The sequence below is a fragment of the Amphimedon queenslandica genome, unplaced genomic scaffold (genome assembly GCF_000090795.2).
Source record: "Amphimedon queenslandica unplaced genomic scaffold, v1.1 AMPQUscaffold_13378, whole genome shotgun sequence".
In the NCBI taxonomy this organism is placed as follows: Eukaryota; Metazoa; Porifera; class Demospongiae; order Haplosclerida; family Niphatidae; genus Amphimedon; species Amphimedon queenslandica.
Window position 1 is genome coordinate 103569 of NW_003546386.1, and position 16446 is coordinate 120014.

At 34.3% G+C, this 16446-nt stretch overlaps 3 protein-coding genes and 1 long non-coding RNA gene across 5 annotated transcripts; 3 read left to right on the plus strand and 1 right to left on the minus strand.

Moving 5' to 3' along the window:
* The first annotated feature begins 30 nt into the window (after window positions 1-30).
* LOC109582527 (uncharacterized) lies at window positions 31-4041 on the plus strand. Its single transcript, XM_019997269.1, has 10 exons — window positions 31-362; window positions 419-1112; window positions 1829-1876; window positions 1919-2043; window positions 2088-2236; window positions 2285-2318; window positions 2382-2415; window positions 2462-2755; window positions 2828-2865; window positions 3265-4041. Exons 1-10 carry the CDS (start codon window positions 99-101, stop codon window positions 3919-3921), a joined length of 2337 nt encoding a protein of 778 aa, XP_019852828.1. The 5' UTR covers window positions 31-98; the 3' UTR covers window positions 3922-4041.
* On the minus strand, window positions 3972-16432 carry LOC100633937 (DNA-directed RNA polymerase I subunit RPA1). Of its 2 annotated transcripts, XM_019997267.1 has the most exons (29): window positions 16338-16432; window positions 16213-16284; window positions 16065-16157; window positions 15886-16005; window positions 15655-15751; window positions 15497-15611; window positions 15277-15361; window positions 14694-14817; window positions 14515-14591; window positions 14370-14468; window positions 13694-13810; window positions 13551-13628; window positions 12219-12359; window positions 12059-12114; window positions 7485-7631; window positions 7279-7381; window positions 7132-7226; window positions 6746-6875; window positions 6558-6665; window positions 5820-5929; window positions 5681-5766; window positions 5534-5613; window positions 5227-5344; window positions 5071-5156; window positions 4905-4985; window positions 4791-4850; window positions 4620-4727; window positions 4451-4561; window positions 3972-4377 (listed from the first exon to the last, which is right to left on the minus strand). In XM_019997267.1, exons 2-29 carry the CDS (start codon window positions 16225-16227, stop codon window positions 4081-4083), a joined length of 2937 nt encoding a protein of 978 aa, XP_019852826.1. In that variant the 5' UTR covers window positions 16228-16284; window positions 16338-16432; the 3' UTR covers window positions 3972-4080. The 2 variants fall into 2 exon arrangements, with proteins under 2 accessions (XP_019852826.1, XP_019852827.1); XM_019997268.1 differs by lacking the exons at window positions 15497-15611; window positions 15655-15751; window positions 15886-16005; window positions 16065-16157; window positions 16213-16284.
* On the plus strand, window positions 9192-10558 carry LOC105312933 (probable serine/threonine-protein kinase drkC). The gene is made up of 2 exons (XM_011405962.2): window positions 9192-9440; window positions 9512-10558. The coding sequence occupies exons 1-2, from the start codon at window positions 9282-9284 to the stop codon at window positions 10460-10462; spliced, it is 1110 nt and encodes a 369-aa protein (XP_011404264.1). The 5' UTR covers window positions 9192-9281; the 3' UTR covers window positions 10463-10558.
* Window positions 12714-13192, plus strand: LOC109582529 (uncharacterized). The gene is made up of 2 exons (XR_002185128.1): window positions 12714-13013; window positions 13058-13192. It is a non-coding gene; the product is annotated as an uncharacterized LOC109582529 (long non-coding RNA).
* Window positions 16433-16446: the final 14 nt, after the last annotated feature.

Sequence of the window (16446 nt, forward strand, 5' to 3'; positions counted from 1 at the left end):
GCCGGCCATTCAATGGGTTATATTGACTGAACTTCCTGTCTTACGGTGAATGCAAATCTGACCAATAGACTCTGAACCTATCAAGTGCCAGTGCTCACATGGGAATTGAATTCCCTATAAGAAGCAACTTGCCTTTGCTCAGTCTGCAGTGTGCACTACTGAACTTGATGATGGCAGAGCCCATTGATGCTTTTCAGCAGCTGAAAGAAAAGGTTCAGCATCTTCTGCTGGACAGAGTGGAAGAAACAACAAAAGAGTTAGGTCGTGGATCTTATGGAGCTGTTATTGAGTTGAAGGTTGATGGGAAGAAATGCGCTGGAAAGAAACTCCACAATTGCTTAGTTGCAAGTGAACCTTGTCCGGTAAGTCACACTTCATATTGATAGTCTACTATCATCTAGATCTTTGCTGGAAATAGGAAAATGATTACCAACTAGGTAAATTTGGTGATGAGATTATCCTTCAGAGTCAAGTAGATCATCCCAATATTGTGAAGTTGCTTGGTGTTCATTATTCCAGTGGTTCACAATTACCAATGCTGGTAATGGAGTTTCTTCCTCATACTTTAGTCAAACTACTCGGCAAAGATCAAGACATCCGAGATGATCATGATCTGGATCCATATTCTGTTCTTCTCGATGTTGCTATTGGTCTCAGTTATCTTCATTCACAGCAGCCTCCCATTATTCATCGTGACCTGACTGCCAGTAATGTACTGCTGACTGAAGACTATAATACTGCAAAGATATCAGACCTGGGAGTATCTTTAGTCAGCAAAGAAAGACACAAAAGATTAACCCAAACCCCTGGTAATTTTCACATAATGCCACCAGAAGCTTTTTTACACAATCCGGTTTATAACGAGAAGTTAGATATCTTTTCTTTTGGTTGCCTTATTCTACATATGCTCACTGGCCAACTTCCTGCACTACCAGTTGATCAATCACCTTCTGTTAAAGCCTTCGCGTCACAATGGGAAAGGAGAGTTCATGGAGTAGTTGAAAAAGTACTAGAAGACAGTCCTGTTGGATTAGTTTCTTTAGCAAAGCAGTGTCTTTCTGATGACCCACCTAAACGGCCCAATATAATTGAAGTATTTGAAATATTAAAAGGTCAGAATCTATTTTTTATTATTATTTTAGTGGCCGAACTAGATTAGAAAAATTATGAATTGGAATGTATTAACTAATTAAGTTTGTTTAACTATCTTGAAGTTATTATTACTTTTGTGATTTTATTGTGAGCAACATTAAAAACAGTATATGTACAAACAATTAACTCTCTCTCCCTAAAAATTACTCCCATGTATATTGCAATGTGTTACGACCAGAAGTGCCTGTAAACATTATGGTTTAGTTAGATATTTCAATTAAGTCCAGCATACATGTTGCAAAATAGTTACTTTGATCTTAATCAACTTGTTCCAAAAATAGAACAGATTTCTAATCTTAGATACAAGATCAAAGTAACCACATACATTTAAATTGTAAGCAACATGTTGCTTAGGGCAGGGTCAATGTTATAAGATGAATGATATGGTCAACATGTAAAACAGTAATAAGAAGAATGAGCACCCTGAAACATACATATCATTAAAGACTTTGATTGCAGTGTAGCAACGTTATTGCTTTTCAACAAATCCTATACTGCTATTAAAATACCAAAATGTTTTTATCATTATATTGATAATTCCAAACTGCAAATTCAGAAGAAAAAATTTACCACGCAAAAGTATCTCATAAAATTGGGTATCTTGTACATGTACATGGCATGTGGAGCAAATATGCATTGGGACACAGTTATGCTGTTGTTTTTATCTTTTTATTAGCATCAAATGAAAAAGTATTAGAGCCAAATCTTTATAGAAGAAATAGTCGTAAGTTGAAAATATGTTTTTACTTCTGACAAACACAAAAAGATATTCTTTCAAAGAATACATATGAAAAAGAATATGTATCTGTTACGAAAAGAAGCACCAAATTAATGTATCTTCACTTCAAGACTAAGAAAAATGGCCAACTCAAGCTCACATATGACATGAAGGTTGATCAATGACAAAATTGTTATGTATTTTTATTGTTTTGCAGACATGTGTTGGAGTGCGTCATAGAAAAAACTTAGATCGTGCTAAAAGGAAGTGGCCACATGATGCTGATCCCAAATGTTGTTTTAAAGTGACTGATCAGGATAAAGCACATAATTTATATCTTATTGCTGATAATGAATATGTAGCTCAGTAAGCCTCATTATCATGGAATGACAATTATTGTTTATTTTATGAAAGAGAATGGGTAAAAGAGTTGAAACGTTATGTAAATGTACGTAAGTTCATTTCAGTTATCAAAACATTGAATGTTACTGGTACTTCATGTTAATTTTAGATGAATAACATAGATAAAAGAAAAGGAGAATTCAGTAGGAATAGTTACTTTGATTATAATTTATATGAATATGTATGTAGGTGTTGATGATTTGCAGGAATTGTATGATACGTTGGCTGCTGAGGAAGGATCACTTCCTTGGGATAAACTTGGTGCATCCTTGGGCCTTGTGGATAGCACAATAAAACAAATTGAAAGATGCTGTTTGACTGAGGAAAATTGCCTTAAGGAGTGCTTGTCACATTGGTTAAAATGGAGTGATTTAGTTGATGATAAAGGAGGACCTACATGTGAAAATCTGAAAGAAGCCTTGAAACTTGTAGGAAAAGAAGAAATTGCAAATAGAATTGATGGGAAATTTTCACAGACCAGAGGTATATGCATCTTACAAAGCACAACATAAGCTAGTGTAAATTAATACGGCTTGATTATTCTCTTTATTACAGATACTGAAAGCAGTGCGCAAGATGTCAAAATGAATGAGGTATTATGTAATTATTAAATTAATCAGTTCATGTCATGTATATTGTACAGCTAGAGCTGGAATAATTTGGCAAGTTTGTATGGCACATGCACAAAAATTATACTCACAAATTAAATTATCACAAAAATTTAGCAATTTACCATAATTTTACCTCTCCAAAATTACCGGTTATACTAGTGAACATAGCAGTATCCAGTTTGTAATAGTTTTAATTTTAGCACACTGCTAAGTGCTATTTGTGGCATATTATGTGCCATGTTTAAGTTGATCTAAGTGTAACAATAAATTATAAGCCAAACAAGGGTGATTAAAATTAATGTATGATTACTTCTCAATGCCATTGTCCATAATAATAATGTAATACAATAATAATTAGAAATCCTGTTTTATTTCAAATAGAGCATAGGAAGAAGTACAAAGAAGAGATTTGGCAGAGATAGGCAATACACAATGCATGCATCAGTACCTGATGAGGCTTATTATCTCTCACATAACAAGAGGTCCTTTAGTAGTCTTGTTGTTATAGCTAATGAAACGCCAGCAACAATTATATACCATACATGTTTTATTGCCAGAGGTCATGAAGGTTGCTATGTTGGATTTGATAACAGTGTTCCACCAGGAATTACTACAAGCTACTGCTTTGAGAAGTGCACAAGTCCCTCAGAAGGTTTAGGATGTGCTGCCATGATATTTTTTTCAGCCACTACTTGTGAACCAGAGCCTGTGCAGTGTTTTTTTGTGGTTGCATTCCGTAACTACACAATAAAGTTGAGAAAACCAAATAAAACAGCACTCATGATTCTCAGTTCATCTAAGTCTATAAATGAATTATTTGACTTACTGCACTATGACAGAATAATTGATAACGAAAAAGAAAATCCAAGCAATTTACCAGGCTGTTATATTGGTGACAAATACCCAACAACATTCATGTCAACTGGTCGTGGTGATAAAAAGGCTCTAACATTTTCATCTATTGAATTTCATATGACTATGGATAGTGACAACGATCAAAGTTTCTCAACTGTCACAGTGTCACATCCAAAAAATTAATAAAACATTTTTCTTGTTGATTTAAATTATTTGCTTTTAATACTTGATAATTTTGTTTTGATCCATGCCAAAAATATACTTACACATGTCACGTTTTTTACTACTGTATTTCAATTAATCTAAATGATAATAATAATTTGAATAAAACTAGTATCAAGATCATATAACTAGTTTTTGTAAGCATTGAAAAGCTCCAGTCCCCCCATGGACCACATTACCAGTCACCAGACAAGCTGAAGGTGACCGAAGTGTATCAACATCTCCTCTAACTGTTGCACTTCTTAAGAACTTCATTGTAGTCTCAAAACTCATCTGTTGGAATGGAGAGCTGTTACTGTTCATACCAAACCTACTGAAGGACTTGTAGTCTCCATCAAATGTCATGTAATCAGCAATAAGGGACAGGTGACGATGATTAACTGATATGCCATACACATTAAATACACTTGATACTTCCTGTAGGAGAAGCATACAGAAATAGCACGAATAAGATCCTATGTGCTACCACTTATTGTACATGCTTATTTACTTTGATAATGGCTACAGCAGCAGCTTCAATGCCAAAAGTGGAGGCGATAATGTGTATATTGTTAGTATATGCTTTCCTAACATTGAGCAGATCAGAATGCTTCCATAGTTCCTGGTAGTAATAAATAATTGATTATGAAGTAATAATTAACAACTACTCTATATTATACCTGCATATTGACACCTTCAGTTTTCAAACGGTAGAGTCCCTCTTCTCCAGGAACTTGACTCTCGGCAAGGAATCCTTTCTTAATATCAGGAACCTCCCAAACAACAACCTTAAAACGTAAGTTACATAAAATTAAGAAAATCATAAATACTGCATGAAAATACGGACATACTTTGTTCGATAGTTTTTCTATGAAATAAGACATCATAATCTTATCATTACCAGTCTCAAACTGTAAATATTGTATTATTAATAACTAAATGATAGTTCACATTAGTAAATTTACTTTTAGTGTGAACTGACACCATCTTTCATTTTCTGCATCATATATGTACTCAGACAAGTGAGAATTTTTGGAAACAACTGCCTATTAAAAATAAAAATATTTTATTTATAAATAAATGCATACACACATTGTATCATCCATTACAGATACATGTACATTAACCTACTTCAATCCTACTAGAGTCCATTGATGTACTCTTCTGTGATGGGAGTGGCTCATACATTGATTCTGCCTCCATATCTAATTGAATACCTACAAAATATGTACATACATGTACATGTATATGTGCAGCTAGGCATCACCAGTCATTTCTTTTAATTACTTTCTTCATTGTTGTCCTTTCTTGTGTCTTTTTCATTTTCTTCCTCCTCCTTTCCTTCCTCTTCTTCTCCTTCAATTGCTTCAATGTCCTCGTCATCAGCTGCTTCATATGATACTTGCTAACAATAGCAATAAAAATATATAAGAACAACAATAAAAACAGCAATATAATGCAATTTTATGCTCATTGCAAAAGGCAGTATAGTAAAGCAATATGTATTACTGTATATAAGAGTATCATTACAATGTGTGTGTGTGTGTGTGCAGGCTTGGTATAATTCAATAAATGCATGTGTTACAATCCCTACCTGTTTCTTATTCTTGATAGCTTTTTCGGCTTCTTCTACATCAGACTCATCAGAATCATCATCAGAATCATGACCCATTCCTAAATATGATGCAAAAAATATTAGAATGTTTCTTCATAAGGTTATTAGATCTAGTACTACTTGTACCTTCATTGTCAATGTCTTTGTCATCATCTCCTGAACTTTGTTGAGGGATAGAGTCTTTATCTACATATGTACCAGGAGTCTTTAATCTTAGATAAGGAGGAGAGGTACTTTAAGATACAATATGTGTATATTCCTTTACAGTTTATCTTTTGATTTCTTTATTTCTTTACTAATGACTGCTGTTAGTTTATTGATGAAGCAGGTTTCAACAAATTCTAATATTTTTGAAGGAGTCACAATGTACTCATCCTAAAAATTACACAATAAACTACTGATAACTGGAACAAAAGACCCTGTACTATAATAGTAGCTATAGTACGGAACATTTTGTCAAAATTTGAGTGAATTTCAATTAAAATTTTTAGAAAATTTTAAACTAACTCAAAAATTGGGCCAAAGTCTCTGTACTATGGGTCAGTACAGGGTCATAAACTAAATTTTGTCAAAAATTAAAGGGAGAGAATTTGCCATTAATTTTTAATAATTTTTTTCTGATATGTATACATGTTCTTATGTTGTTTAGAAAGTTTAAGTTGATTCGAATTACATTTGTATTTTTTTTTAATTTAAAGATGCTCCAAAATTGGTCAGAAGTCCCTGTCCTTGTTGGCAAAATACATGTATGGCCAAAAAATAAAAGTAGATAATTTGCCATTTTTAAAACCTTTTCTGATATGCATACATGTACTATGTTTTGTCGAAAGTTTGAGCTGATTTCAATCACAATTGGATTTTATTTACAAATTTCTAAAGTTGCAAAAAATTGGGCCACAAAGACTCTTTACATACAGGGTCCTAGCCAAATTTCACCATGCACATGTGGCTCTGATTTTAATCAAAATTGGCTCAATATTAATTAAGTCAACAATAGAAATACCTTGTAATACTTTGGATCTAAGAATGTTAATTTTATGACGTAAGATCTGTGATAGAACCCCTCCCCCTTCCGATCCAGACTTTCCCACACTTCAACAGAATCAAGAACCTACAAAAAAATACAAGTTCACAAGTTAACAATCCAATCGAGTTTTCATTTCTTCCATTCTAATCCCTTCTCTCTCTTACATCTTTTAGTAATACTCGACTGAAATATTTCTTGATATTCTCTCCTTGCTCCTTTGCATCAGGCAGTGGTAGTAGTGGTACATCCATTGCTGGAGTTTTAATATTAGGACTACCAGTCATTAATATCTCTCTAGAGGAGAAAGAGAAAGTACATGTAGGAATCAAAAGAAAGAGTACAAGGGCAAATTACAAATTTTACAAGCTAGTATAAAAAAATAAGGTTTTAGGCTTTGAGCTATATAAATTTTGACAAATTTTAATTCACTATAGTCATGTGTGCAATGTGCATCACCTTAGACGACTAGTCTAAAAGGGTTTGAGCCATACAAATTTTCATCACTTTATATTCACTGTATACATGTATTCGTGTGTGCAATGTGCATCACCTTAGACGTGGTATCCCTAGTGTGACGTTCATTTCTCCTCTACCGGCAAAATGAAATGTATTCAATGTCATCTGAGTGGAAGGTTCACCAATAGACTATAAAAGAAAACACAATTATAATCTCATTTTGTCTATTCCTTTTCTTTACTTGTGCTGCTAGTAGTCCAACAGGTTCTCCTGGTTCAGCTACTGCTCTTAAACACTTAAACTGTGACAGAGTCCTGAACTTTTCAGGAGTCAATAAAGTTTGCCTATAAAAAATTACACACATAACATGCTATGCAATTCAAAGCATGAAGCATTAAAAAAACATAAAATTATACATTATAAAATATATTCTATAGCATAACCCACTGGTTTCCATTGTTTTTAAATGTTGGACTGGTACTGATGTACTGCTCAATGTCTGATGTGAGTTTCTCTGGAACTGAACCAAAATACCTGTCAGGTCTAAGTACTGATGTAGTGGGATAATACACGGTATCATGCTTGTCATTAAACCTATAAAACAATTACATTTTAAATCATGCACAATAAATTGCTCAATTTATTAACAATAATAATGACTATGATACTGTATAGCGGGAAATTTTGAAGGGGATTAAATTTGATGCATTTAGCATTTTGATAGCCATTCACCAAAATAAAAACCGGCCATTTTGAGCCATTATACGCATGCTCAATGGCACGTGGCCATGAATTCACCAAATTAAAATCTGCCAATCACTAAAATTTAGCAATTCACCAAATTTTAGCCCCTCCAAAATTTCCCACTATACGGTATTCATTGCTGCTAACTGCATGCACTGAGCATGCATGTTCAAATGGCAGTACAACTAAGAGTAAAGCTTTAACCTCTTATACAACAAAGAGTGAGGGTGACAAGGAAAGCGTTGGTTCATGGAATGGATCATATGGAGTTCTTATAGAGCTATGGGTCAATGCAAAGTTGCAAACCAGTGTGCAGGGAAAAAGTTACTATGACTGACTGGTGCATAATTAATAAAAATATTTCTCATTTAACTACTATAGGGTTTTTTTATCAATCACTTACAAAAATGTAAACCAACAATTAATCTTCACATGATTCACAGATCTCAGTCATTAATATAATTACAGTAAATTACTGTATTTTGTGTTTTAAAAATATTTTCTGTGTATTACACAGAATACTGTGCTGCTGGTATATTTTGTGGCCTCAAATTTGCTTTTAAATGTTTTTGTATCTAGTGGCATTAGATTTAGTGGACTTGAGTCCGCACAAAAATTAATTTCACACAAAATCAACGAATTAATATGGTACATAGCTCGATGTTAGTCTTATAAAACTAAACACATCACAACTAACTGAAATAATTTGCTATCTACATGTATAACACCTGAAAAATAAATATTTGGTTTCAAGTTGACAGTTTTAAAAACTGCATTGATACCAAGAGTAAGTTATGTATTCTTGATTATACATTATTAATTATTGCAATTAGTACACTACAACTGCATGAGACAAAATTACAACAAGTATGAAAATTAAAGAAGTATTTGTGCTCAGAAAGTTAAGACATGGAATTATTTTTCTCAGTTGTGGCTACACCAATATTACCGTATAGCTCCTAATTTTCATCAGTCAAAAATTTTGTTAAAATCTTAATTTCTTGCTAAAATTAGTTTTCGTCAATAAAATTTTTGTCATTTTTGTTATTAATCTGCATACTACCCACGTGGAACAAAAATTTCATCAGTTAAAAATTTCGTCAAGCAAAAGTACCTGACAAATTTGACGAAAATTTTGACCGATGAAAATTTGGAGCTATATGGTATTTCAATTGTATTGTTATTAGCAAGTATTGCAATAAAAATTTCCTACTATACAATATTTGCTTTAATTTTAGCTTGGAAAGTCTAGCTATCAAAAAACTTGCATGCAGTAGCTCAGCAAATAAATTCTACTTAGACCTAAAAAAGTTTCAAAATAAAACAGGTGTTTTGTGGTGATATAAATAAATGTAGCTTTTAGTTTGTTAGTGCATGGTCACTTGTAGATATTAAAAGAAATGTGAAAAATACAAAAAAGCTTTGATGCAATCACAGCCCTACCTTGAGCCCCACCCAGGCCATGCATGCTTATTGCTTAATTATTTTTCTTAGTCAGAAATGGCAGCCCAGCTGAAGGTGAATCTTAAGCCTCTTATACTACAAAGAGTGAGGGTAACAAGGAAAGAGTTAGGCCGTGGATCATATGGAGTTGTCATAGAGCTAAGAGTCAATGGGAACCAATGTGCAGGGAAGAAGCTACACGACTTCCTAGATACAGTAAGTTAGATAAGAAAGAACCCCAGAAATCAGTACTATAGATATATATCATTATTTTTAATATTAAATAGGAAGATAGCCTGTTGAGTAAACTGGGTGAAGGGATCATTCTTCACAGTCAACAGCATCATCCCAATATAGTGAAATTGCTTGGAGTTCATTATCCCAGTGGTTCACAATTACCAATGCTGGTAATGGAGTATCTTCCTTATTCTCTACTACAACTAATAGAGAGAAGAGTAGCTATGAATAAAGAAGCAATCCTGCTTGACGTTGCCAGTGGACTCGATTATCTTCACTCAAAGAGGCCTCCAGTTATTCATCGTAACATCAAGGCCAGTAATATACTCCTCACTGTTGATCACAATCCAAAGATAACTGATCTGAGTATGTCTAAATTTGGTGATGCATTAAAGCAGCATCATTACACCACAGCCCCTGGTAATCCTTACCTGATGCCACCAGAAGCACTCGTACAAAATCCTGTCTATAACGAGAAGTTAGATGTGTTCTCTTTCGGTTGTCTTATTCTACATATGCTCACTGGCAATATCATTGTACCAACTGATCAATACAAACCAAAGCCAGAAGACCCTGGCTCTTTCATTAAGGTATCAGAATGGGACAGGAGAGCTGATTCTATTAAACCAGTACTAGGAAACCAGCTGATTCCTCTAGTTAAGTACTGCCTTGAAGATGATCCTTTCAGAAGAATCAACGCATCAGATATCATCGAAATTATCAGTAGGTTACAGATTGATGATCGAGATGCTCATCTATGTGGTATATATGTTGTGACTCATGATGGGGGCAAAATTTTTTGTAAAGTCTCAGAAGAGTCCTTCAATGATACATATATCATATCACTAAAGGCAGCACTTGTAAATGTTAAGGATATTCCTATAAATATGATGAGGCTATTTTATAAAGATATGGCCCTTAGAGATGACATGACATTTAAAGACTATGAAATTGAAAGACTTGCAAATATACATTTCTATGAAGGACAAGTTGGTGGATAAGTGATCAATTGTAACTAATGACATTATGTGATTGATAGGGCCATTTAGTATTATTATTACTATTATTTATTCTTTTTGGATAATATGACAAAATAATTGTGCAGCAACATTGCGGCCTGATATGCTAGTTTACATCACAATTATAATAATTACAAAAAATAAATAAACTGATGTAATAGCCCCACCCAAGAAGTGTGGTGAGCACATTGGCACAAAATCATGGCAGCAGAGCTAAAGGTGAAGCTTCAACCTCTTGTACTGCAAAGAGTGAGGGTGACAAGGAAAGAGTTGGGCCGTGGATCATATGGAGTTGTCAAAGAACTAAGAGTCAATGGAAACCTATGTGCTGGGAAGAAGCTAAATGATTTGTTAGCCATGGTAAAAATATGATAGATCTAACAGCAATTATGATGTAGATAATGTTCAATTTCAATGATAGGAAGAGAGCCTGTTGAGTGAGTTTGGTGATGCTATTATCCTTCACAGTCAACTACATCATCCCAATATTGTGAAGTTGCTTGGTGTTCATTATCCTAACAGAGGGTCCCAATTACCAATGCTGGTAATGGAGTATTTTTCTTATTCTCTACTGGAGCTAATAGAGAGCACATCTTTTGTAAATAAAGAAGCAATCCTGCTTGACATTGCTAATGGACTCGATTATCTTCATTCAAAGAGGCCTCCAATCATTCATCGTAACATCAAGGCCAGCAATATACTCCTCACTTTTGATTACAAGGCAAAGATAACAGACCTGAGTATGTCTAAATTTGGTGATGCATTAAAGCAAAATCATTACACCACAACCCTTGGCAATCCTTACCTGATGCCACCAGAAGCTCTTGTTCATAATCCTGTCTATAACGAGAAGTTAGATGTGTTTTCTTTTGGTTGTCTTATTCTACACATGCTCACCCGTAAAATTATTGTACCAACTGAGAAATATGAGCCAAAGCCACAAGACCCTGGCTCTTATGTTAAAATATCAGAATGGGACAGGAGAGCTAGCTCTATTAAACCAGTACTAGATGATATATTGATACCAGTAGCTATGAATTGCCTTGAAGATGATCCTTTCAGAAGATTGAACGCATCAGATATTATTGAAATTATTAGTCGATTGCAGCTTATTCCAGATCGATATGCTCATCTATACGGCGTACGCATAGTGAAATTGAGTGGGACTATTCTTTTTTGTAAAATCAAAGAAGACTCCTTCTACGAGACACCTATCATTAAGTTGAAGGAAGTAATAATAAAGTCTGAGGGTATTCCTAGTGACCTAATATGGCTTATTTATGAAGGTACGCACCTCGAGGATGATAAGACATTTAAAGACTATAAAATAGAAAGACATGCAAGAATACATTTCATAATTCGACAAAGAGGTGGTTAAAAATCAATAAAACATAAAATACTGCTACATGCATATTTGATTACTAGGATCATTATCTTGTTTTGATGTTTATTATCATTCATTAAAAATTTGTGTAAAAACTAAAGAGCTTGCTTGTTACAGAAATGACTTACAACGTAGTAACGTACACACGTGTATATTATATTACATCACATTCTTCAAAATTGTAAACCACTTACTCTTTCCTTAGCATTGGTGATGAGGAATACCATAAATCTATTACAGACCTATGCGCCTACAAATAAAAAATTCAAAAAATTGTTACACCAATTAATCAAATAATGCTATTCACAATATGCTGTCAAAGAATACAGTGAGACATCAACATTCAAGACACACCTGTGCTCTTGTACTATGACTATTGTCAGAGTATTTAGCTAAAATCTCAGGAAGATGCTGGTCACAATAATCCAAAAAACCACTTCTCCTTATTCTTGGTGTTGCTAGTCTTTGCTTCTGCTTCTTCTTCCATTTATCAACCTAAAACACACAACAGTAATTTGCTTAATAGTTGTAAAATAAACATGATTGGCATAATCTGACAGGCAAACTACCATGTAGCACAGAATTTTTGAGGGCTGTAACTTGTCTAAAAATCTATTGTGCGGATTTGATTTTTGTGAAACTATACTGCCTGCCATCTTAACCCTTTAACACCGAAATTAATTTTGGAATGAAAATAATTTTCTGGTGGTACTAGTTGAGCAATGCATATCTCTCAAGATCTTGTCCTGCGAGACTTGAAACTTGCTAGCAGCCTTTATGGGATGTTCATCCTTAGATAGAAGAAGTATAATAGTAAATGAAGCAGCATAAAGCAATGCAGCGTCTATTGTAAAGATACTCACCGCTTTTCTCAAATACACGGACTTGGCGAAGGGAAAGAGAGAGTTGTATCATGTAAAGCAGGACCTAGTAGGCAGGATATGAAAGAATGAAGAGGCAGAAGTCAGTGGAGAAGATGCTACGAGTAGAAACACCACTGTGACTGGTCGAGAAGCCATGGTTGCTAAGCCGTTGCTAAGCAAAATGTGGCCACACCTACCGCTTTTCTCCATTGAAATGTTAGGCAAAGCAGCTCTCTCGAGTCGCTCGCCTTTTCTACTCACTTCTAGAGGATTTCACAAGCCAAAGGTAAGTCTAAACGTTCTGTCTTTTGTTGTTGTGTTATTTTTTAGGTGACTTACCTCGGCCGCTGATCATTTTGAACAGTTTGGGTCGCGCTACTGGACTTTTCTACCTATATACTCTGTTTTTAGTCTTTGACAATGTTATATATGTTAGAGAGATGAAAGGAGAACCTTTTAAAGCTATCTAGAATGTTATATTTCCATAAATAAATAAAAAATAACAATTATACTACACCCCCTCATGTTATTGACGTACAAGTACGTCTATCGGTGTTAAAGGGTTAAAACGTAGTAAATTGATATTTGAGGAGTTAATTTCATGAAAATTCAAAGAAATACATGTACAAAAAACCTGTGAAATCTACAGCCCTTGAAAATTTTGTGCTATATGGTATAACAGAATTACCAGCACTAATTATAATACATATTATTATATAAAATTAAATAAATAAACTGATAAAATGTGCCAGCAAGTTGTAAAGGCAACTGGCCTTAGGCAAACATATACATGTACAGTAGGTCAGTACTGTATGTAGCATACCTTTCTTTGGTATTTTGCAGCTTTTGTTGTCTCTAGTACACTCACTGCTGAGGTGGGATCCAACCTATACAGAAATGCCTGAGGGAGAAACATAAAAGAGAAATGCATGTACTGTACATAATGTAAGCATATAATGACTTTACTTTATAGTTGTCCTCAAGGAAGTACATCTGGTTTGATGAGAGAAATCGTGTCTTACTAATATCCAATCCATCCTCACCATAAAGGAACTGAAGAACAGAACCATCACTATCCCTTACCTTGAGGGAGAAACAGAAACATTTATATGTACACAAAATAAGAACAACTTCAAAAATTAAAAAAAATCTACTTCCAGTTGGAATCAGCTCAAATGTTCTACACAACATTGTATACAGCATAGCGGGTTATTTTTGTGGGTCTAATATTTCGTGCTTTGTTCCTAGTGGGGTAATTCGTAGTTTCAATTTTGTGGCAGTTTACATGGCCTGTAGGGGGATGGCACTTCAATAATTTCATAGGCTTAAATTTCATGGTCAGCTGAAAAATCATGAAGGCCACAAAAATAAAGTACAAAAAATGAACAAAATTATAAAAAGGGCAAACTTTTCCATTTCAATTTAGAAGAAAATTAATCTAATTTTTGAGCAACTTTTATTTGTAAAAAATCGGAATATGTTTGGAATCAGTTCAAACTTCTAATGTAGTACATGTACATGTATATGCATCAGGAAATGTAAAAAAAATTGAGAATTCCCTTCTTTTAATTATTGGATGCATAGTACGGGCAAAATTTTGAAAATAATTATCAATTCACAAAAATATCAATACTTAACTCACTGTTAGATCATAATTGACAGTAATTCCTTCTAAATGTTTTACGAGACACCTCTGCAAATACCCACTGCGGCTTGTCTTCACAGCAGTATCAACAAGACCCTATCAAAAAAGTATCAAGGGGTCCAAGACACAAAATTCGCTAAACCTCTCGTCCAGCCATAGCATGAAGGAAGAACTCTGGGGGTCTTACGCCAGTTAGAAACCGACCATCAACAAAACCACCTACAGGATAGAGAAATAAAAATTACTAAATCTAGCATGATCATTAATTATGCTTAATTCAGAAGCAATGTACATGTACATGTACATACACACTACACTGACCTGATCTAGGAGTGGTATCGTAAGGAAGGAATGTAGGTAGGGACCGTCCTGATAGCATTATTGGTGGGCGTCGACCTTCTAACTCTATCTGACCCAAAAGACATGATATCTGCATGCAGTTGACCTTTGGAGAGAGAGAAAGTGACAGCAAGCTGTGTACATGTACATGTATTGGAATAAAATAATGCTAAGCTAGTATGATATACATCTAACTGTACAACAATCATACATGTACATTATATTTATGCCACAATTTATGTGCATACATGTACATGTACTACATGTACCATATTTCCTTAAATTTAAAAGCCTGGGCATCTACTTCCTAAAATGGTATTTGGACCTCAAAAAATTTAAAAACTAAAAAAACTTGTGCACAGAGCAGGATTCGAACCAGTGAACTCAAGCATTTGACATCAAGAACCTTAGGAAGTACATGTATCTACAAGGCATCGGAGTTACTTGAGGCTAGATTTGCGTATTTATACTCCAATTGTATCGCTACCCCAGCGTTTATTTGCATCTGGCTTTAATTTAAGGGTTATACGGTACATGTACAGTGTCTGTATGATCATGTACTTACAGTAGAGCCTTTAGCTCCAGCTTGTACCATTAGCTGTAGAGAATTACTGGGAAATGGTTTATGTAAACCAGCAGGAATACAAGCACTGGAGAGAGAAAGTAATATTAAAAGGAAAGCTCAAGAGAGAGTGGAAGTATGTACATGTACATGTACAAATCACTACAAAATCAGATGGATAAATTACATGCACTCTTGCTTCACAAATTCATGTTGTACTTACACGTTAACTTTATTATTGATTTGATCAGTTTTCTTTTTCATAAAGAAATCTAACACTTTGAGACCATCTCTACCAATAGTGTGATGAACATCAGTGTACTTCTCTATCACTAAATCTATTGGAAGCAAAAAAAATAAAAATAGGACAACAATACGTACCTTTATCTTTAACATTTTTAACTACAAAAGCATCAGCAGCTGCTTCAAGCCCACAATCTCTACCCTCAGCAATAATTTTAAATCTCTCTTTATCTGCCTAGAGGACAACAGAGAGCAAAAGAGAAAGAATGATGGGAGAAAATAAGAAAAAATTCATGCATACATGTACGTGCACAAAGTACAAACTACAAATTATGACGGTTTACAACCACTATATACATGTACACGTACCATTGGTTTCACTAATATGTCTTCCACTCCTAGACTAAACCCGTGATAGAGTTTAAGGAAACCAGTGAAGATCCTGCCAAGAGCTGACAACAGATAATTACACATTGTACCTCCATACAACTACAGAAAGGAATAATGGTAAACTTTATAAATTTTAATATTTTAATTATCATTAATACCTCATAGCAAGAGTGGACAAAGCCAAACTGAGAAGCACCAAATTGTGACTTATCCAAAACACCACTTAACAACTGTCCCTCACGAAATATAACCTTTGGAAAAAGAAAGTACATGTACATGCACATACCGTACATTTGTACAACTGACTTCTGATTCTGTCATAATGTTGTCAGTGTATTTTGAACTTTCCGAGCTCTTATTACAATACCGCCCCCACTCCTAATTAATATAAAGTGCCACCCATAGACACACCCACTAATGGTTACACTTGCCTTTGGACTGATCTTAGTCTTTGAGATAAGATTCAACTTGTCCTGACCAGCTGGAATGAGATTCAACAATAGTGATGATATAACCTGTGAGTAGAGAAAGGAAAAAAAA

Excerpts from the sequence above, each read along its gene's own strand:
- LOC109582527 (XM_019997269.1), top strand. The coding sequence starts at position 99 with ATGGGAATTGAATTCCCTATAAGAAGCAACTTGCCTTTGCTCAGTCTG. Across the intron at positions 2,319-2,381 it reads AGTTGAAACGTTATGTAAAT|ATGAATAACATAGATAAAAG; the intron begins GTACGTAAGTTC and ends TGTTAATTTTAG. Across the intron at positions 2,866-3,264 it reads AAGATGTCAAAATGAATGAG|AGCATAGGAAGAAGTACAAA; the intron begins GTATTATGTAAT and ends TATTTCAAATAG.
- LOC105312933 (XM_011405962.2), top strand. The coding sequence starts at position 9,282 with ATGGCAGCCCAGCTGAAGGTGAATCTTAAGCCTCTTATACTACAAAGA. Across the intron at positions 9,441-9,511 it reads TACACGACTTCCTAGATACA|GAAGATAGCCTGTTGAGTAA; the intron begins GTAAGTTAGATA and ends AATATTAAATAG.
- LOC100633937 (XM_019997267.1), bottom strand. Across the intron at positions 15,752-15,885 it reads ACATATTAGTGAAACCAATG|GCAGATAAAGAGAGATTTAA; the intron begins GTACGTGTACAT and ends GTTGTCCTCTAG. Across the intron at positions 12,360-13,550 it reads CTGCAAAATACCAAAGAAAG|GTTGATAAATGGAAGAAGAA; the intron begins GTATGCTACATA and ends TGTGTGTTTTAG.